This window comes from Cyprinus carpio, unplaced genomic scaffold (genome assembly GCF_018340385.1).
Source record: "Cyprinus carpio isolate SPL01 unplaced genomic scaffold, ASM1834038v1 S000006657, whole genome shotgun sequence".
Lineage (NCBI taxonomy): Eukaryota > Metazoa > Chordata > Actinopteri > Cypriniformes > Cyprinidae > Cyprinus > Cyprinus carpio.
This window is the reverse complement of record NW_024879281.1, coordinates 233,577-255,500: the sequence shown is the minus strand read 5'-3', so window position 1 is coordinate 255,500 and position 21,924 is coordinate 233,577. Positions and strand designations below refer to the sequence as shown.

Here is a 21,924-nt window from a genome sequence, read left to right as displayed (position 1 = left end):
GTAACTAAATGGTCTGAGATTATAGTTCAATAGAAGTCTTTAACATAGAATATCGAAAATAAAAACAAACATAGAAAAACTAAAACTAGTAATTTTAAATGCTGCATGTGCATTTGCTAAATAGTACACTAAAATGATGTAATGGTTACAAACGGGCATGCAAATTAAAGATACAAGTATCTTGGCAATTTATATGCAATATATCGACTAGTACAGATTATTTCAAATGCATTAAAATTATGTCTGATAACTAATATTGTGCATCTTCGTGCACTCATTGCTCAGGGCAGTAAGCAGCTGATTAGCAGCACTGTAATATTTGTGCCAACAGTTTTGACATAGTATTTTGTTGTAATAAAAGATTACCGTGTTCATTGGAGCATATAATGTTAATTCATATGTTTTTCTTTTCCTTTGTCTGTTCTTTGCTTTCGTTCTTCCGTATCTTTGCTTTCTTTCTTCCATCTCTTCTTTCTCCCAAACATTAGCTAAAGGGCTTGCTTAAGGTGCTTGGTAATCACATTAAATCAAGTAACACACTAGTAATTTCCATTAGGCAAACCACCCTAGCAACCACCTAGAGGCCATGTCCTGGAAAAAACACCAGGAACACATAAGAAACCACGATGGTAAAATGCACACACAAAATCACCTTAGCAGGGCCCTTGGGTTTCAGGACTGTAAGTCCAAATCGGCGATTATTTGTTTATTCTGTAACTATGCCTAGGAAGGCATCCAAACAAACCTTAGGCAGCACACCCTAGTAAGCCACCTGGCCAGGACTAATGCCCGATACAGGCACCCAGAGTAGGTCCATAGCTAACAGCCTAGTCATCCATTTGGCCAGTTCTAATACCTAGAAACCACTGCCTAGAACTCCTTAGGCAAACAACCCTAGACAATCCACACATAGTCATGCCGAGAAGGAAAGGAGCAGAAAAGCACCAGAGTAGCTTAGCAAACACCCTAACAAGCCATACCAGCTAGTCCATGCCACTGGAAAGCACCCAGAGTGACACCACCTGGCCAGCCTAATGCCTAAATGCATAGAATTCAGAATGCTTTTATTATCATTGCACAGTCCCTAAAGGCCAAACTAAAGCACCCAGAACACCTTAGCAACACTTCTAAACAACCACACTACTAATGGCCATAGAGCCCTGTATATTCAACAAACTATAGCAAGCACCTAGAAACACCCTAGCATAAAGGCAAGCCGCACTCACCATTGTCTTCAGCAAAAGGTAAAATATAGTTGGGATACTTATATTCTTTTGGTCGGTTTCACCAGAAATCGTCAGAGGAGGCAGAGCAGCTTCGGAGAGGGACAGGATCACCCTACGCCAAGCTCATCATGAGACCCTTCATCCTCAGACGTGTGAAGAGTGAGGTGCATCTGCATGCAGAGTCCATAAGCATTGTGCATAATGCATGTGCTCTCTCAGTAATGCATGCCATGTGTGTAAATCTGTGGAGCATCACATCTCAAAGCATTATTCAATCTCACGAGCAGATGTAGGGCACTTTGCTTGTCCGTCGCTGACCCTCTGTGGCTCTAGGGCCACGTCGAGAGCGAGCTTACTGACAGATGATGTGCCCAGCAGGTCCTGAAGCAAGCTGCCTGCCAAAGAGGAGCAGGTTGAATTTTGTGCCATGTCTGAGAAGCCGCAGGAACTCTACAGCGCTCTTTTCCACAAACTGAAGCGCTCCAGTAATGGGTAAAGTATGTATTTGAAGGAGATGTTGTTTATATAAAGTACTGGCTTCAGTGTTTGTGAATCATAGTTTATTAACCATGTCTTTCTGCCAGAGCGCGAGCTGACCCAATGTGAATGATGCAGCTGAGGAAGTTATGTCCAACCCATCCGCTCCTTCACCGGCAGTATTATACCACAGAAAACTCAACGCTATGAGCAAAACTCATGCTTAAGGGTTTGAGATATTTTTGTATGAAGTGATACATTGTGATTAACGCCGCGCAGGAACTTTTAGACCTTAGGCAAGGCCCAGATCAAATCAGTGTTTGTTTTTTGTTTTTTTTGACCTCAGCTGCTCTGATTTTAAGTAGACCAACTGAGCTCAGGGGATTGCCAGACTTTTGACTATCAGCATTAAGGCTGGTACCATTTTTTGGCTTATTCTGTCCATTTATACATGAAGAGACCGTCTGACCGGTTTCTTTTAGTTGGTTTAGGGGAAGGTCTGTGTCTAAAATTGATTATACCACAAAAATAGGCTGCTGTGGAAAATACTAATTAATACATTCAGAACACTGTTGGTCCGAAAGTAATAGTTGTATAAAAATATTAATGATAATAATATTTTAGTTTGTTTTTATTTATGAATCTTTATGGACATTATATAACAATAAAAAACCCTGTTGAACAACAATAGTAAATGATATTTAATAAATATGTTATTATTATTATTTTATGTATATATAATAAATATAATAATAAAAATTATAGGCTGCTGTTGAAAATACTTATCAATTTCAGAGCAGTGTTGGTCCACCAAACAGCTGTACAGAAAAAATAAATAAATTTATGAATATTATGCAATGACAAAAAATATTTAACAAAAAAAATATATATCTTATATTTTATTATTGTGTTTTTATTTTTGAATTGATAACATTTATTATTATTGTTATTTATTATTATTATTCTTGGTCACTTGGTCTGTGAAACAGCTGTACGGAAAATAATAATAATTACATTTTTATAATTACAATATATTATTACTTAAATGAATCTTTATGAATTTATAATATACACTCAATAAAAACAAAATGGTTGAACAACAGTAAAAAATTATATTTTTTGTAATTTTAAAGAGATTTATTATCATGATTATTATTGTTATTATTATTAGGCTGCTGTGGAAAATACTCATATAATAAATTTCAGAGCAGTGTTGGTCCACAAACAGTTGTACAAAATAATAATAATAATAGTTTTTTTCTAAAATAAGATAATTTATGAAGATATATTTTTATTGTTATAATATATAACAGTATAATAACAGTATAATAATGATTTACTCATCATGTCAAAAATATGAAATAAAACAATAATTAAAAATCGGTTTTGCATTTCTGTCATACACATAAACATAATCTGTATTAGTATCAGGTTATAGCTGATTTCTTGGTAAGTCTTGGCTTAGTGTTTCATAAAGAAACAGCAGCAGGGAATGAGGCACAATTAGGACAGATATTTATTGCAGTTGATTGTAGTGTAGTTTTAAGTTGCCATCGCTTGTGTTTTGTTATGTTATGTGTGTATCTTATCTGAAGAGTCTGTGCGTGTTACCGTTAATTCCAGGATCCGAGTCACCGTCGACGCAGATCCCGCTCTCATCAAAGAGGACATGGAGGTGCTCTCAGACTTTGAGTTGCACCGCCTGTCAGCAGTATTCTGCACTGCACGGAATACCAGCTCGACACAGACATACTGCTGGACTCGGGGAAGCTCAGCCTCCTCTCACATCCTCACTGCTGAACTCCCTGAAGGAGAAGGTTGGGGAAAACTGATTCCTGTTATGTTCGGCAGAACAAATTACATTTTCAACAACCCCTGAGACTATAATAAAAGTTATTTAACAGTACAGAGAAATACACTGTGTTCCAAATTACACCATACTGCCTACTGTCACCTACAGCGCACAGTAGACGACAGTTATTCCAAATTGTATTACCTTCTTTCTTCTGTGGAACACAAAAGCAGACGTTTAGCAGAATGTTCAGCTGCTCTTTTCCATACAATGACCATGTGGTCCTCATTAACATTGCCATCAGTATGGTTAACATCTCTTTCTGTCCTCCTCGCAGGGTGATCGAGTGGTGCTGTTTAGTCAGTTCACAATGATGCTTGACATTTTGGAGGTGTTTCTGAGACACCATAAGCACAGATACAACCGACTGGATCGGTTCAACCCCCATGAGTGACAGGTTAACACACTTAGATGTCAAATGTTGCTGACGTACAGGAATTCAGGACAGTCTCAGATCATCATCGGCTCAAGTCCAGACTCATGACAGGGGGGCGAGTGAGAGCGGTAATGTTGGCAGCTCGTGTTGAGGTGGACATGATGGCTTATTGTGTCTCGTCACAGCTGTGGTAAATCACTGGATTTTGTCTCCTTCACTGACACAGTGTTCTCCATCCGTGTCCTTTGAAGACTTTTGTCTGTCTGAGTTTCACGGAAAAACAGACTATTGGCTTCATGTTCTGGCCAAGAACCACCAGTTTAGACAGGAAGAGACCATCTGTTTCGTCCTGCGAAAATGACTGTTCTTGTTTTGTGTTCCGTGCTGTTTTTGTTTTGGGTTTTGTTTGCTAATAGCTGTTTGGTTTGACAGTTTGTCCTTTGGACAACCTTATGTAATTGTATATTTTTTTAAAATATCAATTTACAAATCTATAAACATACATTATTAAAACTCTTTATTTCTTCTTTGTTAATTATTATAAGATTTTGATTTTTTTATGGGGTTTTTCTTTTGTGTTTTCTGACAAAAGCCACTTATGCTCATTGAGGCTGAAAATTATTTGATCAAAAATGCAGTAAAATCCGTATTATTGTGAAATATTCCTAGAATTTAAAATATATTTGCTGTTGTCGTTAATAATAATAATAATATCTCATCATAATATATATTAAAATGAAATTATTATTCCTGTGATGCAAAGCTGAATTTTCAGCATCATTACTCCAGTCTTCTGTGTCACATGATCCTTCAGAAATCACTTCTAATATGCTGATTTGCTGCTCAAGAAACATTTATTATTATCAATGTTATAATAAACAGTTGTGCTGTTTAATATTTTTGTAGAAACCATTATCAATTTTTTCCCCCAGGATTTTTTGATGAATAGAAAGTTCAGCATTTATTTGAAATAGAAGTTTTTTGTAAGTTTTATATATTTTTTGTCACTTTTAATCAATTTAGTGCACCCATTCTTGCTTAAGTATAAACTTTATTCTTTCAAAAACAAAACAGCAACACGTCGACAATATAGTGTACATGTGCTCTTCAAAATCTTCTGCTGGTCCATTTAGTTCAAGTTAGTAGATGATGATCGAATTCTCAAAAAATAGATGTAAATAATTAAATTCCTAATATTAATAATTAACTATAACTATTGTGATAATGAAGTGGAATTGTTACCAAATGTAAATGAACTAGCCACACTTCATTCTGTTTCATTCATGTAGGTCACCATCCTGTTCTCCCACCGTTGTTTTCTTGGCCGGAGCACTTAACCTCATGATCCACAGGGACTTTTGCTTCTGTTAGCTACTGTAAATCACTTCAGATGAAAAAAAAAAAGTGAATTCTTGATGCCAATTAAATAAATGTCCAGTAAGTGTAAATCTCATTGGGCTTTTACAGAATTGGGCTGATTGACCAGTTCAACACAGACCAGGATATATTTGTGTTCCTGCTGTCCACCAGAGCCGGAGGACTGGGCATTAACCTGACTTCAGCCAATGTGGTCATCATTCACGATATCGACTGCAACCCTTACAATGACAAACAGGTGGAGGGACGCTGCCACTGGGTGGGACAAACCAGGTAAGAGACACTGGACATGTGTGTCTCACAGTAGGCTTTCCTTTTGTTTCACTAGCGTCTGTCCCAATGCTTTTATATCTGAATGCATTTGTCCCATTTAAGGACTGTGAAGGGTGATCAAGCTGATAAGTAAGGACTCCATAGAGGACGCCATGCTCCGCATCGGAGAAAGAAAAACTCAAACTATAGCAGGACATGACCGCAACTCAGGAGGGTGAGAACACTTAATAAAGTTCACAGGGATTGCACCTTTTGTGTGTGTGTGTGTGTGTGTGTGTAAAATGAAATCAAATATGCTTGGTTCTTCCAGATGAAGAGGACACATTACCTGAAGATGTGACGTCGCTGCTCAAAGCTTCTCTAGGTCTCTGAAAGCTGGCTCAGGCACAAAGCATACTGTGATATTGTGACAATTGACTGAATCTAAAAGAAAACAAAGTACTGTAGCACACTTAAGTTTGATTTTTCAGTACTGCTCTCAAGAACACGAGGTTCAAAGGAGCAGAGATGTTTACATTTCTACTGTTCTTGGAAAAAAAAAAACTGTAGTGTTTGTGTGATTGTTTTTGTATTCGTGGAGGTTTGATTAAAAAAAGTGAACGTTTTTGGATTTTTGGATTGTTTTTACATTTCCGGAGTTGGTTTTGATTTAGTGGTTTTGATCTGGATCTGTCTCAGCTTAGAATCTCAGATAAGGCGATACAATTGTACAATGTGACCTAGTGCCTGAAATAAATGCTCCAATAAATTCAGCATTTTCTCTGTTTCAGTTTCTTGAAACAGACAGCATGGTTCTTGGTCTCGCATCCAAACACTGAACCTTGAAAAAGTTATTCATAGTTATTCACCAAAAGGTTCCTTTTTAGCATTTATGGCTCCATAAAGAACATTCAGTGAATCTTTATAGTTGAAAAAGTTTTTTTTTAGACTATTAAAACATTCTTCACAATAAGAAGAAATGATGCCTTTGAAACCTTGATTTTTAAGATATTTTATAATATGATAATGTTGTTATTGGTCTCAGTATGAGTCAATTATATAAAAACTCGAAGCAAATTATTTAAAAAGATATATGTGACATAGTTGACATCATGGTTATGACTCGGAAAAGCACGATTACTTAATTAAAAAAAAAAAAAGATAATTACTGACCGTAAACATACCAGCGCGTGTGAGACTTTATTGTATATTAGGCGAAATATGGTAAAACTTAGAAAAATAATATTTCATAAATACATATTAAAATAAAAATAGTCCCAGCGTTTGTAACAATACAATAAAATAATTCAAATAATATTTAGAATCGTCTAAACTGAAAGTAAGTAAATGCAGAAGAGGCTCTCTGTGACGAAAGTGCGTGGACGAATCACAAAGTGCGTTTGCGCTGCGTGTGTTTAAACATTGGCGCGATCTGACTTCACGTCCCTCTGTGAAATACTCTAATCAATCCCATAAATAAATAAAACAGGTGAGTATCATTACTTACATTTGTATGTCCTTTCTTCATTTATAATGTTGGCGATTTATTCACAACCGTGTCGTTAGTTTGAGACCAATACAAAATGTATTTTAAAACGCGACTACCAACAGTCGCTCTCCAGTAATGAAGAGTTTGTGGACCGTGTTGTATTCCTGTAACAGATCATTTAGACAGCAGGAGAACTGTTAAACGGTGTTTTCTGTGTGTAGTGTCAGCCACTAACTTACGTTAGATTTGTTGTTGTCGACGCGATATGTGTCACGTCATGTACGGGCTCAATATAAAGACTAACGGAAAGAAAACAGCACGGAGAAGATCTTAGAAAGCCAAATATGTGAAACATTTTCGACATATAGCTAATATAAAGTAAATATGATTTGAGTTGTGTCGGATAACTTACTTCTGTGGCCTACTTGCGTTCTGCGAGGTTGCTAGGGCGATGCTAAGCTGTTGCTAAGGTGCTCAGAGTGTGTGTGCGCTAACGTGCTGTGAGTGGCTGCGGAATCAACTGCTAAGGTGTTCCAGGTGGTTGCTAGGGCATTGCTAAGGATATTTGGGCTGTTCCTAGGGTGTTGCTAGGTAGAGACGCTAAGTAGGGGCCTGTGTTTGTCTTTGAATATGTGCTCTTGTTGAGCCCTAATCTGTGTATCTCTTTTTGAAAGAAATGAATCACTGTGAGCTTGAAGAAGTGACGCAACATATCAACAACAAAATATCCATGATTAAAAGACTCCTGGAGCTCCGAGCTGTCGGTATGCTGCATACTACACCGGTCATGTACCCAAAATAATTCGCTAGGAGGTGTTTTCATTTCCCCCCTAGCTGATGAATGATAAATAAATACAGTATTTATAGCATTAAACGTCACAAATAGCTGATGTTTACCAGTAAAAACACAGCACAGGAGAGAGTTCTGTTTAAACATCACTCATTTTTTGATTCTCCAAATAGCCAAATATTTTGGTTGTCAATTTGTTTCACATATATATTTATAGTTTTAAATTGTGTTCCTTGGTGGTGACATGATTTATTATGCTATGCCTCATGTGATTTTATTTTTTTTTTTTTTTTTTTTTTCTTTAGCAAAAGATCCGGACAAACGTGGGACTCTTCTCAAAATCGAGCAAGAAGTCTCTGCCATCAATGTGCTTCTGGATCGCTTTGAGAGATATGTGGGCGAGCAGAGAGGCTTGCTTAAGCATTTGAAGGTGTAATGTTTTCATTAATATTATTTTATAGATAATAACTGTAATTGTAACATTAAGTAATGCAGGCTTTTAAGTAATGCTAAATCAATTGAACCAATTGCTTCACAAAATGATTCACTCTTTCGAAGTTTGATATTATGCTCTGTGAGCCGTTGGTTTTGAAGCTACATGAAGCAGTGTTTCAATTAAAGCACCCTTTACTAGGAACACTTTATCAGATATGATCAAATGCTACATGTTTACTTTGGTTCTCTTATATAAATCTTTTATTGATCTTGTCGACAGGATCTAGAAGGGTTTTTCCAGGAGGATGAACAGGATGCCCTTCACCTTAAGAACAACATCCCTCCGCACATGCCCAAAAGAGGCCAACAAGCATCTCTGCAAGGGTATTTCCTGTTTTTGTGTTTCTTTCCTAACTATTGCACAGCGGGATGGTGCCTTATTCAGTGTACCTCATCATTAAGAAGCACAAAAAGCATGAACCACCTCAACCGGCTTCTGTTTGACTGAAACTGATGAGTTTGGCTTTTGTGTTGTCTTCAGAGGAGGACAGGTGGCAGTTCAGAGCAGGCAGGCAGATGCGGCTCCCGCCCCTCAGGAGCAGGGTCCACCCAGGAAATCTCAGCGTAACCAGATCAAAGAGATGGAGTTCGTTACCGTCCCAGAGTTTGACAGCATACCACCGTGAGTCCTTCCACAACTGTCTAAACTGAGTCTGAGAGCAAATATAGTACAGAACAGTAAACAGTGGCTCTTTTCCAAAACCCAGTGAGCTGCCTGACTAGACAGCATTGTAGGCACAGTGCTGTTGCGAAGGCTGTTTCAGAAGGTAGGCTAGCATCTGAGATACCGTCTTTTGGCAATCCCAGAATACACTGTGACATGATTTTTGTTCAGTAACAAAAACATATGGAAAAACTATTTATAAATAGTCTGTTTTACCTGATATTTATGGATAAAATCGTCTGCTAAATGACAAAATTTGAATATCATGTAAATAACAAAACTAAATTGAAATTTTAAAACAAGCCCCAAATCAAATAAATAAGTAACACAAATAAAATAAATCTCCTCATATAAACAAAATAAAGCTTTGTCTGTGGTCTTTCCATTTAAAATTAGAGGCAACCACTGCATTTTAATTATGATCCAAACAAAGATGCTGCATTCATGCAACATGAGCAGTTTTTAATCCAAATAAGATTATATAATTTAATATAAAGGCGATATAATAAAAAAAAAATTTTTTTTATTAATATTTAAGAAATTTTAAATCATTTGACAATGGATAAAAAAAGTGTAAAATAAACGTACTTTAGATGACAAAGTATTTTTCACAAATAAATAAATATTTAATAAAAATATAATTAAAAAGGAAGTAAACACTGTAACCAACAGGGCACTCAGTATTCTGGGAAGTTTGTGTGCATTGGGATTCATATTTTTCAAATAAAGCCAGGGTAACACTCATTTTACATACAGCACACAGAAAATGACATGCATATGGTAGTGGGCAAATCCATAAAGCGCAGCATAATTTGAAATCACGAGTTTAAAGTTTAAAGCATTCAATTCTAATGGACCGAACCATCATGCAGAGAACGTTGTGATCATGCAATGGAAAAATGCACACTTCACAAGATCTCACAGCTGGATTCGACTAAGTTTGCATGGTTTGTGATATTAAATGTTCATTAGTCATTCAAAGATTTGGTTTTAATGATATAAATGCGTATTTGCTTAATGCTGAGGGCAAACGAGAAAGTATTATAATGTTTGCCTATTACTAATAATATAAAAGCAATCGTTATAATACTTTTTGTATACATTAATTCCTTTGTTTAACCGTTCTATCTGATTATTAGACAGACTTCTATCCGTATTAGACAGAACTGTTAACAACGACAGCAAACAAGAGGGAGAGTGTGATCACTGTGTGCTCAGGCGCTGCCGCTCTCAGTGCCATTAAAATAAAAGTCCCCCTCGAACACATCGGCCAAGCAGAAGAACTTATCGCCGATGCAGATATTTGCAAAATGCCAAATATCGGCCTTGGCGATATATCGGTCGACCACTAGTTATCAATGTAGGCGGGAGGTTTTGAAAGCAAGAGAGCTCACTAGGTTTTGGAACAGGAATGCCATGATTAACCAATCAGAACCAAGTATCCCATGCAGAGAACTGTTGTAATGAGGTTCAGTTTTAATTCAGCATCTTTCAGATGTTTGATCAAATTCACATGCAGTTTATTCATTTTAGCCGTTTCTTCATCTTCTCTTGTGCTGTCACAGGTACATGAAAGGCCGTGTGATGTACGACCAGCTGAACGCAGCGGTGCAAAGCATAAACACAGCTGTGTCGTCAAAATATAAGATCCTCCATCAGCCAGTCAAAACCCTGAACAATGTGTCCCGCACGCTCCACCAGCGCTTTAAAGACTGACCAAGAAACAAAGGACACAAAGGGTATCACCGTTTTATCTGTCTGTCTCGTCCAGAGCTTGCTGGTCAAAGGCTTATTTGACCTCATTTAGCACTTCAGTCCATCATGTATTAAACAGTCTTGTCATATCAAGAATTGAGAGTCTACTATTTGCTCCAAAATACTATTAACTGGTATAAGTGCTCCGATAACTTAGGTCAGTTTTATCCTGGTTTGGTATTTAATAAGCTCTTATGGGCTGAAAGAGGTCCATCACATCAACTCCTTTTGTTTCCTGCAGGTCAGTTTTCATCGTGGAGCAAGATATCAGAGAGTTCGCGCCAGCTGAAAGTGGATAAAAACGGTTTGTGGGCATGTTAAACATGCTACGCCACTGCCAGCGCCTGAGGGAAGTCCGAGGCGGTGGACTCACACACGCTTCATCCTGCTCTAAGACTCATAGTAGACCACATCTCCATCACATCGCTTTGAATGGAGTTTTTGAAAGGGACTAGGCACTAAAAAGATACATGTGTGTTTGAGAGCTGTTTGCCGTGGAATGAACTTCAGTGTCCATTTGATTAAAAATAGAAATGATGTCAAATCATCTTGATTTGCATCTACTCAGTCTGAGGCCTGGAACCTGGCAGAAAACTGGATTTATGGGTAAACATAAATTACACAGTCAAACATCAAATGCTGAAAGTTTTGTGTGCTTGAAAGATGTTGCTAATAAATTATATAATGATTTCAGAACTGACATTTGGTGTCAACTTTGTGTAATTTATTGTAGAACAAAACTCATTATTTCTCTTAAATTAATGTCAACAACAGACTTAATTTGCTCATAAATCCAGAAGCGTTGTTCTAAAACCCATTAGAATTCCCACGGCACCCCATGGGGGATTAGCATTCCGGGACGGCCTACAAATTGACATTGTGAATTAACAGTCGGGTTGCTTTATCTGTGATGATGTAATTATAAGTTGATTGCTGTATTGTTTATTATTGGAGCTTAAATAAAATTGCAGTTTTTGTAACCTCATCTCAGATGTCAGTGTCATTTAAAAAGTTTTTGACATTTTAGTTTTATTAATTTGAGACAAAAGAAACGGCTTGAGTTCAAAGTACCCGAGGAGACGTGTGAAGATGAATCTGACTCGTAAACTTTACCCTGCATGTCTTCACCCAAAACTCAACCAAGCATGAAAAGTTACATTTCAAACTAAGTTAGGCATTTCTGTTCTTGCTTTGTCATCTCATTTGTTAGAAAGACATAAAGACTCCATGCAGAGGACACTGCTTTTACACATACAATGACGGGGGCTTTAAGAGAACTGGTAGGCCAGCTCTTACATTACATCGTAGTTTGGATTGTCCCAGTTTTCACAAAAACTGTTCGTTTTTGCGGCGAGAAGCCCTGTGCTTGTTGCAGGGCCATTTTCATATCAGGAATAGAGGAACCTTTCAATACTGCTTCCATATCTCTGTCCTGAACTCACCATCACTTGTAAGTACCTGGGTTGTTCGGTTTATGGAGTGTCTCTTAAGCAGATTTACTGTCTCTTTTGAGCTGCAAATAGAGAGGTTGGAGGTAATCAGTTATTAATCAAATGCATTTCTGCCATTGTTGTAAAATGAGACATCCCCAAAGAATCGATACATATCAGAGCTTACGAGTTGGTGCTAACCTGAGAAGTGCTGTGGTTCAATAAAATGAAATCAATCACATAATCAACTGAGACTTGTGCTTACATTGCAAGTTTATTAAAGAGCTGGTGAACAGCACCTGTCAGCAGCGTTACGGCCGCTCTCATTGAGTCCCTGGGAGCTGTCCTCATCTGGTCCTTCATTGTGTCCATGTACTGCGTGGGAGGACTTCTGGCTGGAACCCTGTATGCTGGGGCATTGGCAGGCGCTATGACGGTACTGGAAGTGCATCTATACAGCAGACATCCTAGTCAGGTCATAGGCTGATGCTGAAGAATGTTACAGGGATAGTCACTCCCAAAATGAAATATAATATCCAAAAAAAAGGTACCTGTATGAATATTTTTGATTGAATTTTATGTATCTTTATAAACGGATTAATTTCTGCTTAAAAAAATGGTAGTGTAAACTAGGTTGATTTTCAGGGTGCTTAGTGGATCCTTCCATTATTTCTGCATTTCAGAAGCATCTGTGGTATTGAGTGTCTTAGAGTTGTGAATCATAACCAAATGGCAGTCAATAAGTCAATGGTAACAATGGGCTTTTAATTCTAAAATTTACCTGAAATGATGCTAAGGGCAACAAACGGCCACTGACATTTCTTCAAACCAGTCTAACCTACATTAATGCTCTCCAGGTTCTGTTCTGTTCGGTTCCTGTAACCTAACTGGCACAGCAAAAATTAAAAAATGTTAATGCTCTTGCTAGGTGTAATATTTCTTAAACGGATAGTTCACCCAAAAAATGCAAATGATGTCAACATATACTCACCCCTCATCTGTTACAAAACCTTGTATGATTTATTTTCTTCATTAAAAAAACAAAAATGTTTAGCAGAATGTTGATACGTATTTCCACGCAATTAAAGTAAATGGTCCCCCGGAGCTTGCAAAATGACAAATGTGACCATAAAACGTAGTCCAGATATGAGTTGGCACTATCTTTAGTGATGGATTTAAAATACCAGTCCTGGTCATCGTTCACTTTTAGTGGAATGGTAAATAGCAGCATGAACATTGTGCCAAACATCTCTTTTTTTCATATAGATTTTGGAACACTGGTGAGGTAAATGATGACAAATTTTCTTTTTTGGTAAACTTTAAATTGATATGTCGAATTTAAATTCATTACAGGAGCAGCAATTAAATACAGATGGTTTAACCCTCCATAGGGAAACAACTCTGCTTTTGAACAATGTGGTGGCAATCTGTGAGCTGCCCTGATGTTGTTGAGGTAAAACCGCCCTTCTTTTGAGATGATATGGTGGCGTGCCTTACGGCATCAATGTGGTGTGTTGGAAAATCGTAAAGCATGCAAAATGTCTTTTTAATTCTGTGCTGTTTTCTATATTATCTACTTGAGTGCTCTCTGTGCAGGTGTGAGTTTGACTGTCCACACCATGTATATATTGGAGTGCGCCCCCAAGAGGCTGCGAGGGATGGTTGGTGTGTCTGTGGCCACTTTTGTCTCAATGGGGAAGTTTTTTGGCCAGCTGCTTGGGATCAGGTGTGTCATTAACAGCAGGTTTATTTTCTTTGTTAAATTTGCTGTCCATGTGTTAATCACATTTTTGACCATGTAAAGATTTAAACTTTAAAGCTTGGGTTTTGAGTGTGATTTGGGTGTGTGTCAGTGAGGTGTTAGGCACTGAGGAGCACTGGATCGGCTGCTGGCCTTCAGCGGGGCGGCTGGTCTCCTGCAGCTCCTAACTCTGCCCTTCTCCCTGAGTCCCCGCGGAAACCTCCTGCTGGAGAAGGCAGACAAACACGGCTGTGAGACGGGTCAGAACCACAGACGTTTACATATATATTTATATTTCTTACAAAATTCATCTTAAATCATTTGTTCAAAATGTGGGACCATATCATAGGAGAACAGGGTTTTCAGTGCTCTTTTGAAATATAATACTGAAACTATTTTTTGTGAATACATTACTGTTTTTTTTTTTTGTTTTTTTTTGTGTGTGTGTGTTCTAATGTTTTTGGACATGTTTTATATCATATATATATATATATATATATATATATACTTATATACATATATATACACATACTACCAGTCAAAAGTTTTTGAACAGTAAATTTTAATTTTTTTTTTTTTTTAAGAATTCTCTTCTGCTCGACAAACATGCATTTATTTGATCCAAAAAAAAAGTAATATTATGCAAAAGCATAGATTGTAATATTATCAAAAAATCCTGAAAAAAAATGTACTGTTTTAAATATTGATAATAATAATAATAAATGTTTTTGAGCAGCAAAACAGAATGTTAAAAAAAATTGAAGGGTCATGTGCGCAGATGCTGACATCAAGGAATAAACTACATTTAAAAAAAATTAAAATGGAAAACAGTTATTTTTAGTTTTTAATAATATTTCACATAGGCTGTTTTTAATGTTTTGATTACATAAATAATCCTTGGTGAGCATAAGAGACTTCTATCAAAAACATTAAAAACTCCTATTAATAACTAAATAAAGTACAAAAAAAAAAAAACTCCTACCAGCTTCAGAGTTTTGGACAGTAGTGTACATCAATGCAAACACTTGTAGCTACTCAAGTTAAAATAAAATAATGTGCAATTTGTAACACGCACCATACCGCCGCTGGCTGCAAATTTAAATATGTATTCTACAGTTATTTTGATGTTCTATATGTCTCAGCTCTGGCGCAGGCTGTAGGGGAGCTAAAGGACCTGGACCAGAGATGGAGGAGATGCTGGCTGAACCTGCGCCTCCTCAAAAAGGCGCTGAAGATCCACGGACTCATGGACCTCTTCCCCGACCACAGCGCCCCGCTGGCAACTCCTCACCATCCTCGCCACGCTCGATCACGCCAGCAGCTCTGTGGCATCAATACTGTGAGTCGCCAAAGCGTCATGGCAATGCCACCCGGCCTGAAAACCATTGATCTGAGAATGCCTATTTCATCATCAACCTGCACAACCATATACCCACGATCTGTTCACACACTGCAAGATGGTTTACTTCACATCCACTTCGTCTTTTTTGGTAAGAAGCCACTGTCATTATTTTCATCATTCAGTTTTTTAAAGATGAATAATGGAACTTAAAGCTATTGTTGTTCACATGGCCTGTGTGAATCATGTCTTAAATAGGTCTACGCTCCTATTAAGCTTTGATGTGTTTCAAGCTGCTGGTATTGCCAAGAGTGAGAACCCTGGCGCTTATGCAGCCCTGGGGGCAGGCTGCGTGAAGTCTCCACCTCCATTGCCTGTATGAGCCGCTCTTTCTCACCCAAATATTTCATCTAAGCTGGAAACATGATGTGGCCTGGTTTAAAGGAACCTACTGTGTGTTGTTGGTGTTTGTTTACTGTGCTGTTTTGATCCAGGTGCTGATCATTGAGTATACAGGGGAAGAGAGTGCTTCTCTTTAGGGGTTACCTGGTGCATGGCTGCCTCACTGGCCCTACTTGCACTCACACACTTTACCTTCAGGTTTTGCTTATTTTTTATTCAAGTTTTCATTGTTCAATTACATCATATTTTTTCAAATCATATAAGTTTTTGTGATTAATTATTAAGTCGTATTATCAAGCTATAGTTTCCCATGCATGGCAAATAATTCAGTTATTAACAAGAAGAGTGCTGATTGTGATGTGATTAATATTGCAGCTACATTTAAAGGGATCGCTTCACCAAAAAATTACATTTAGTCAGCATTTAATCTTACTCTAAAGCCATGTGATTATCGATCAACACACAAAGAAGAGATGTTTTTGCAGAATATCACACTGTTGTTTTCATATACCACAGAGACTACAGCTTCAAAAAGGACAAAAACCATCATGAATGTTTTATAAAAGTAGTACACTTTGCACTAGGTTTAGTATTCCCTATGAAATAGTTTTTTTTTTTTTCTCAAATTCTGTTTTTATTTTATTTTTTACCAAATTCTGTGTTTTTCTGGTAAATAAAATGAAGGCAATAAATGAAGGCATTAAACAGTAATTTATCTTTAAAAAAATTTTTTGTCGAATGAAAAATTAAACAAACCCATCCATTTTTTTGGCAAACAAATTTGCTGCACAACAGAGAAGTTTATGTTTAAAATTAAAAACATGGAAAGAAAAAATTGTGTGATTATTCCTTAAAAAATAATGTTTTTAAAAATAATTTTTATTTGTGGTAGTAGTAGTACTGTAGATTACATTAAGTAATATATTTCTGTCAAAGTTTCTTCAGTTAAACAAAACTTTTATTTTGACAGATTGCTGTGAAGGACCTTCAAGTTTCTGTGTGTATATAATAATATGATGATGTCGTTTTTTCTCAAATGAAACCAGTAAAATGAAGTGACTCTCAGAGCAGCTCTAGAGATTATGTTCATGCACGTGTACTTCCAGTATGTGTGTAGTAAACGAGACCAGCACATCTGCGCCGTTCATTCACACAGAGACACACAGAAATTGTAGGATTCAAGTAAAATAGTTCTTTTAGCTTCTAATATTCACAGCACTAGTACATACACGTGATTTTTATATAAAGTGTAATTGACTTACTTTAAATGTATTCAGCCAAAATTCCAAGACATTCTATGCTAAAAGTAAATTATATTTTTATGACTGGATTCTGTGACCCTCGGTTTCCGCATCGCAAAATCATTAGGGCCCTTAAATTTAAGGTCATACTATGGTGTTGTGTGAGGGAACAGATGCAATTTTGAATGTTATTCACTGAAAAATCTTGCCACAGGTTTCAAATCTCGGTTTGCGCTCTATTATATAATGAAGTGAATAGGGGGAATATTGCTATCAGCTGACCTGACAAAAAAAACATCATATAAAAGTAGGTTTATATGAATCATGTGGGTATTTTTGGTCCTTTGCAATTCGGATGATCGTTTGTGGAGGAACTGACTGGAATTTAAGTCATTATTCACATGTAAAATCTTTGCCACAGCTTTCAAATATCAGCACACTTCTGAATATTCCACTATTATGCATTTACACACAAAGATGTCAAGAAATTAAACAAATTTAAGTAAGGACAAACCAGCAAATATGCGATTAATAAACTGCTTTATTTTTGTGACTAACAAGCCCATGTTTATACTACATGAAACTATTCCTGAGATTGGATTTGTCTGGCTTTTGTAGGACTTTTTGTATCCTGGATGCCTTACTGCAGGCATGGTCCTTATTTTCACCTACATCTTCTTTCTTCTCTAGCGGGCCAGGTACAATCCCCACATTTTTCCTCCTGCAGTGAGGACATTCAAGATGCGTTGTTTGACAAGGCCTTATTTCTTGGCAACACTCTTGTGAATTCTCTCTTCCAAAGCCGGGGTGACAGCACCACTTCCTGGTGAGATTTTCACACAGTCCTATAAACCTCCAGCGTTCATGGTAGCCTGCATCCTCAACTGGGTGGGACTCTTCCTGGTGGGCATGTTGTTTCCTCTCATAGTGGTGAGCCTTTCTCATTTCATGGCTTTATGACCTTTTTTTTGCTGAAAAATGAAAGGTGCAGAAACATTTAACTACGATTTTATCGTAGGACAGTAAATATGCACACACCTACATGGAGCAGGGTCTCACATGACCAGAGGAATTTTACTGAGTTTTTATTAAACATATGCCTTATTCACAGTTAATTAGTCCTTTTCAATTTTATTTTTTTTGTCATTGCAGGCGCATTTGGATTATTTCTGCGTCCGCCATAATTTTTTGTGTTCTGCTTCTTCTCTGGTGTTTTGGTTTGGGTCCACGTGCCTGAGACAAAGAATAAGACTGTTATGGAGGATCACAGATGGACTTTAAAGGAGGAATGCACCAGAACACACGCAGACACTCACTACAGTCCAAACTGAGCTCAATACATAATAAACAACATCCAGACACCCAAATGTACCAAGCTTGGGACTACCAGTTTCAGCATCAGTCATGTAGGTCCAAACAGACACTGACCACTAAAAATAAGTCATTGGTTCTGTTGGTTGACATCAATATTGTAAGCCATATCCCATTTGTAAACTCAAAATCCATTTCAATTAGAGCGGGATGGGAATGTTTTTGATCAATATGAATTGTACTTTGTCATGCCGAGGGACACTGATTCAGGTTTGGCCTGATACAACCGGCTGTGGTGCTATGACTTTATTGACACGGCGCTCCGTGGATGGTCTCTGTAGAGTGATATAGTAAGGCTTGATATCTATCGAAAATCAAGAGTGTGTTTGACCCTCTTACTACACCAAAGTTATCAAATTAAATAGTGGGACTCCACCGAACTAATGACTATGTTATGTGGCATCTCTCATAAATACTTTTTATGGGACTCACTGGAAAATGCTCAGAAAATGTTCCCTGTAAGTTTATAATACAAAGTTTTAGTAGTTCGTTCAATTACAGTAAATGTTTTTAAACTTGTTTTTCCTGTGGTCTTATTTGGAGTGTCTATACTCTAAAAAAAAATAAAATAAAAAAATAATCCAATAATAATAAAATCTACTCAAAACTAACAACCATGTAAAAACTGAAGAAATCTTTTTTTTTCTTCTGATGAACACACACACACACACACAAAATGTATTTTGAAAAAACTGTGTATAACCAAACATTTGTGGTTACTATTAATTTCCATTATATGGACAAAAACACAAACACACTAACAGTGCTTGCTGTTATTTGAAAATAAAAGTTAAAATGCAAATATTATGTGATAACCAAAAACGTTAATGAAAATGAGAAATGTGCCTTGGCAACGAACTGAAAGATAATTAGTTCAAGTACTAAAATAACTAAAACCAAAGACTATAGAAGAAACCCTTAAAAGGACTTTGCTAAAAAACTAATATAAAAATTAATACAAGGCTTAATCGCAGAAATAACACCAAAAAAAAAACATAATAATAATTGAGCTCATATGAAATTAAATCTTAAAACTAAATTGAAACCTGAAAATATTTATTAACCAGTATAAGATAACATTTGTTTAAAAAAGCTAACATAAAACTGACAAACGCTCATACAATTAAAAACGAATTCAATTTAAAATGAAAATGGAAAATATAGTGAAATAATAATAATAAAAAAGCAAACTGGTTGTAAAAAAATATTTATAACAGGTAGTATAAATACACTTATATATAACTAAATAATCATACTTTCAATTTTGGATTATGGGGGGTAAACTATTTAAACTAGGACTATTTGGTTGAACTATTTTGGCATTTTTAAAATTATGGGTAAACATATATCAGGTGAACTATGTTGGCATTTATTACCCGCTTATAGAGCAGTAAAAAAAACAAAAAAAAAAAAAAGAGATATATCTATATATATCTATATATATATATATATATATATATATTATAATTATAAGTGATAATAATCATAATAATAAAATGTGTACATTTGCAACATGTAAAACACACGTGACAACTTGCCCCGGCGTAAGGGACTTGTTTCTCCTCCTTCGTGAATGTGAATGTAGGGAGAAGGCTGCGCTACAGTGAAAATTGATGCGAGGTTAATTGTAAATGCTCATGAATGTGGTTGAGTCCGGGCGGGTACCGTATCGACTGTCAAGTGTTTAGGCGCTGAACGCGAGCTTTGCGCGTGCGACGCTCTGAGAACACAATCTACAGCTCGAGCTGCGCGCTGCAGCCAAACTTCACCCGTGCTCGCGTGCATCCTACACACGCCCAAAATTACGACCCCACAATAGGGCTCTCCTGTTTACACGCCAAACCCGAGGAAAACTTACACTGGTGATGTCAGCATCATGGTACAATTTAAAGCGCAAAGAGGAGTTTCGTGACAGCTTCGCACTGCTGGTTATTATAACAGAGCAGACCGCACTCTCGCGATGGAGTCGCGCGCCGCCAAAAGAGAAATCATTCAGAGGTAAGAACAGGTAGCTACTTTTACACATTCATCCAGGTGCAAACAACAGCGTTAAACGAAACTCAGAGGCACAGCTCTTAGTATGTGTTTGTTTTAATAAGATGATATACTTTAGCTCCACTGAAAGGCTTGGGTTTCTTGCTTTCATGGATATAGATTGACCTGCACTCACACCACACAGGGTTCCACACACCTGGACCAATGCTCCAGATAATATCTAAACAAAATATAACTTTTTCAAACAATAACACCATGGATATTTCTTAAAACAATAACTGTTAATTGAATTTAAAGGAAGTTATTTATTTTATTTGAAAGTGTTACAATGTAGTACTGACATACTACAGGAGTTAGGGTTGTTGATTGTAAATATGTGTAATTTACAGTGACTTTATAGTGGGTAACATGTAACATATAAGAAGGACACTGGAAGATTAGTATTCAGTATTATTTGTTTACTTATTTTTTCATTAATTAATTCAATGTACTCATTCATTGAGTTAGCTGGTCTGGTTTGTTTGATTACCCTCTTATCTAATTTAAAGATTAAGTGACTGATGTTTTCTGTTCTCTTTGATTAGTTAGTCATAGGATGAGCAGTCACATCTGTTTCAGATTAGTACCTTTTTGTCATATCAAGTTTTTTGGACAATAGACTTAAAGGAATAGTATTACATAAAATTATTATTATTTTAACTCCGTTATGACTTTGTTTCTCTGTGGGAACACAAAAGGATGAGTAAAACTGAATGCTCAATTAGGATGATCTATCCCTTTTATGAATTCATGTTTTGTCAACAAAACGTGAAAGAAAAAAAAACTGTGATAAGAAAGTTGTATATGACATTGCCAACACATGAATAATGGACACGACCTCTTTTTACATCTTCAGCTGAACCCGAGTGAGTCACTGAGATGCGCCATAAAACACTTAATGTGGTGAGAATTAAAAACAAATATTCATCAAGAAACTATTTTGCTTTTCAACAAAATTTCAAATTTTCAAATATGTACCCCAATAGACATTTTGAGAGATAAATACTGAGATTTGAGATATAAATTGTTGATTATTCATATATATATATATGATATAATATATATATATGTATATATGATATATCTATACACACACACACACCACACACACATACATTTACATGTAGTCATTTCGCAGATGCTTTTATCCAAAGCGATTTACAAATGAGGACAATAGAAGCAATCAAACCAACAAAAGAGCAACAATATGAAAGTGCTGTGACAAGTCCCAGTTAGCCTAACACCGTACACATAGGAAGTTTTATTTATTTATTTTTACAATAAATAAAAAGAAAGCAGGTATACAGAATAGAAAAAGAATAGAGAACACTAGTGTTAGATGTATATTTTATATGTATTTCAGCACGGCAGACACTTAATATGTCAAATGAACTATGCTTTCTTGGTTAGAATTTTGCATAGACCTCAAATACTTGATACACAAACCTCAATGGTGACAATCAACCACGTAAACGTGATAGCCAAAAGTGTCTTAATTTCACAACACAACAAATTTGTTCAGACAACCGTGTTTAAGAAATTCACATTTCTTAGTTTTGTTTTTGTTTGTTGTTGTTGTTTTTTGCTTATACTGTATAAACATTTCCAGCTTT

The 21,924-nt window shown here is 36.5% G+C and overlaps 1 protein-coding gene and 2 pseudogenes across 1 annotated transcript; all 3 read left to right on the top strand.

Annotated features, from left to right (window-relative positions):
- Window positions 1–626: 626 nt before the first annotated feature.
- Window positions 627–6,427, top strand: LOC122134666 (annotated as a pseudogene).
- A 682-nt stretch (window positions 6,428–7,109) lies between these two features.
- Window positions 7,110–10,714, top strand: LOC109060764 (spindle and kinetochore-associated protein 1-like). Its single transcript, XM_042755234.1, has 6 exons — window positions 7,110–7,253; window positions 7,724–7,813; window positions 8,145–8,269; window positions 8,555–8,658; window positions 8,816–8,956; window positions 10,564–10,714. Exons 2-6 carry the CDS (start codon window positions 7,726–7,728, stop codon window positions 10,712–10,714), a joined length of 609 nt encoding a protein of 202 aa, XP_042611168.1. The 5' UTR covers window positions 7,110–7,253; window positions 7,724–7,725.
- Window positions 10,715–13,597: 2,883 nt separating this feature from the next.
- Window positions 13,598–20,871, top strand: LOC109054546 (annotated as a pseudogene).
- Window positions 20,872–21,924: the final 1,053 nt, after the last annotated feature.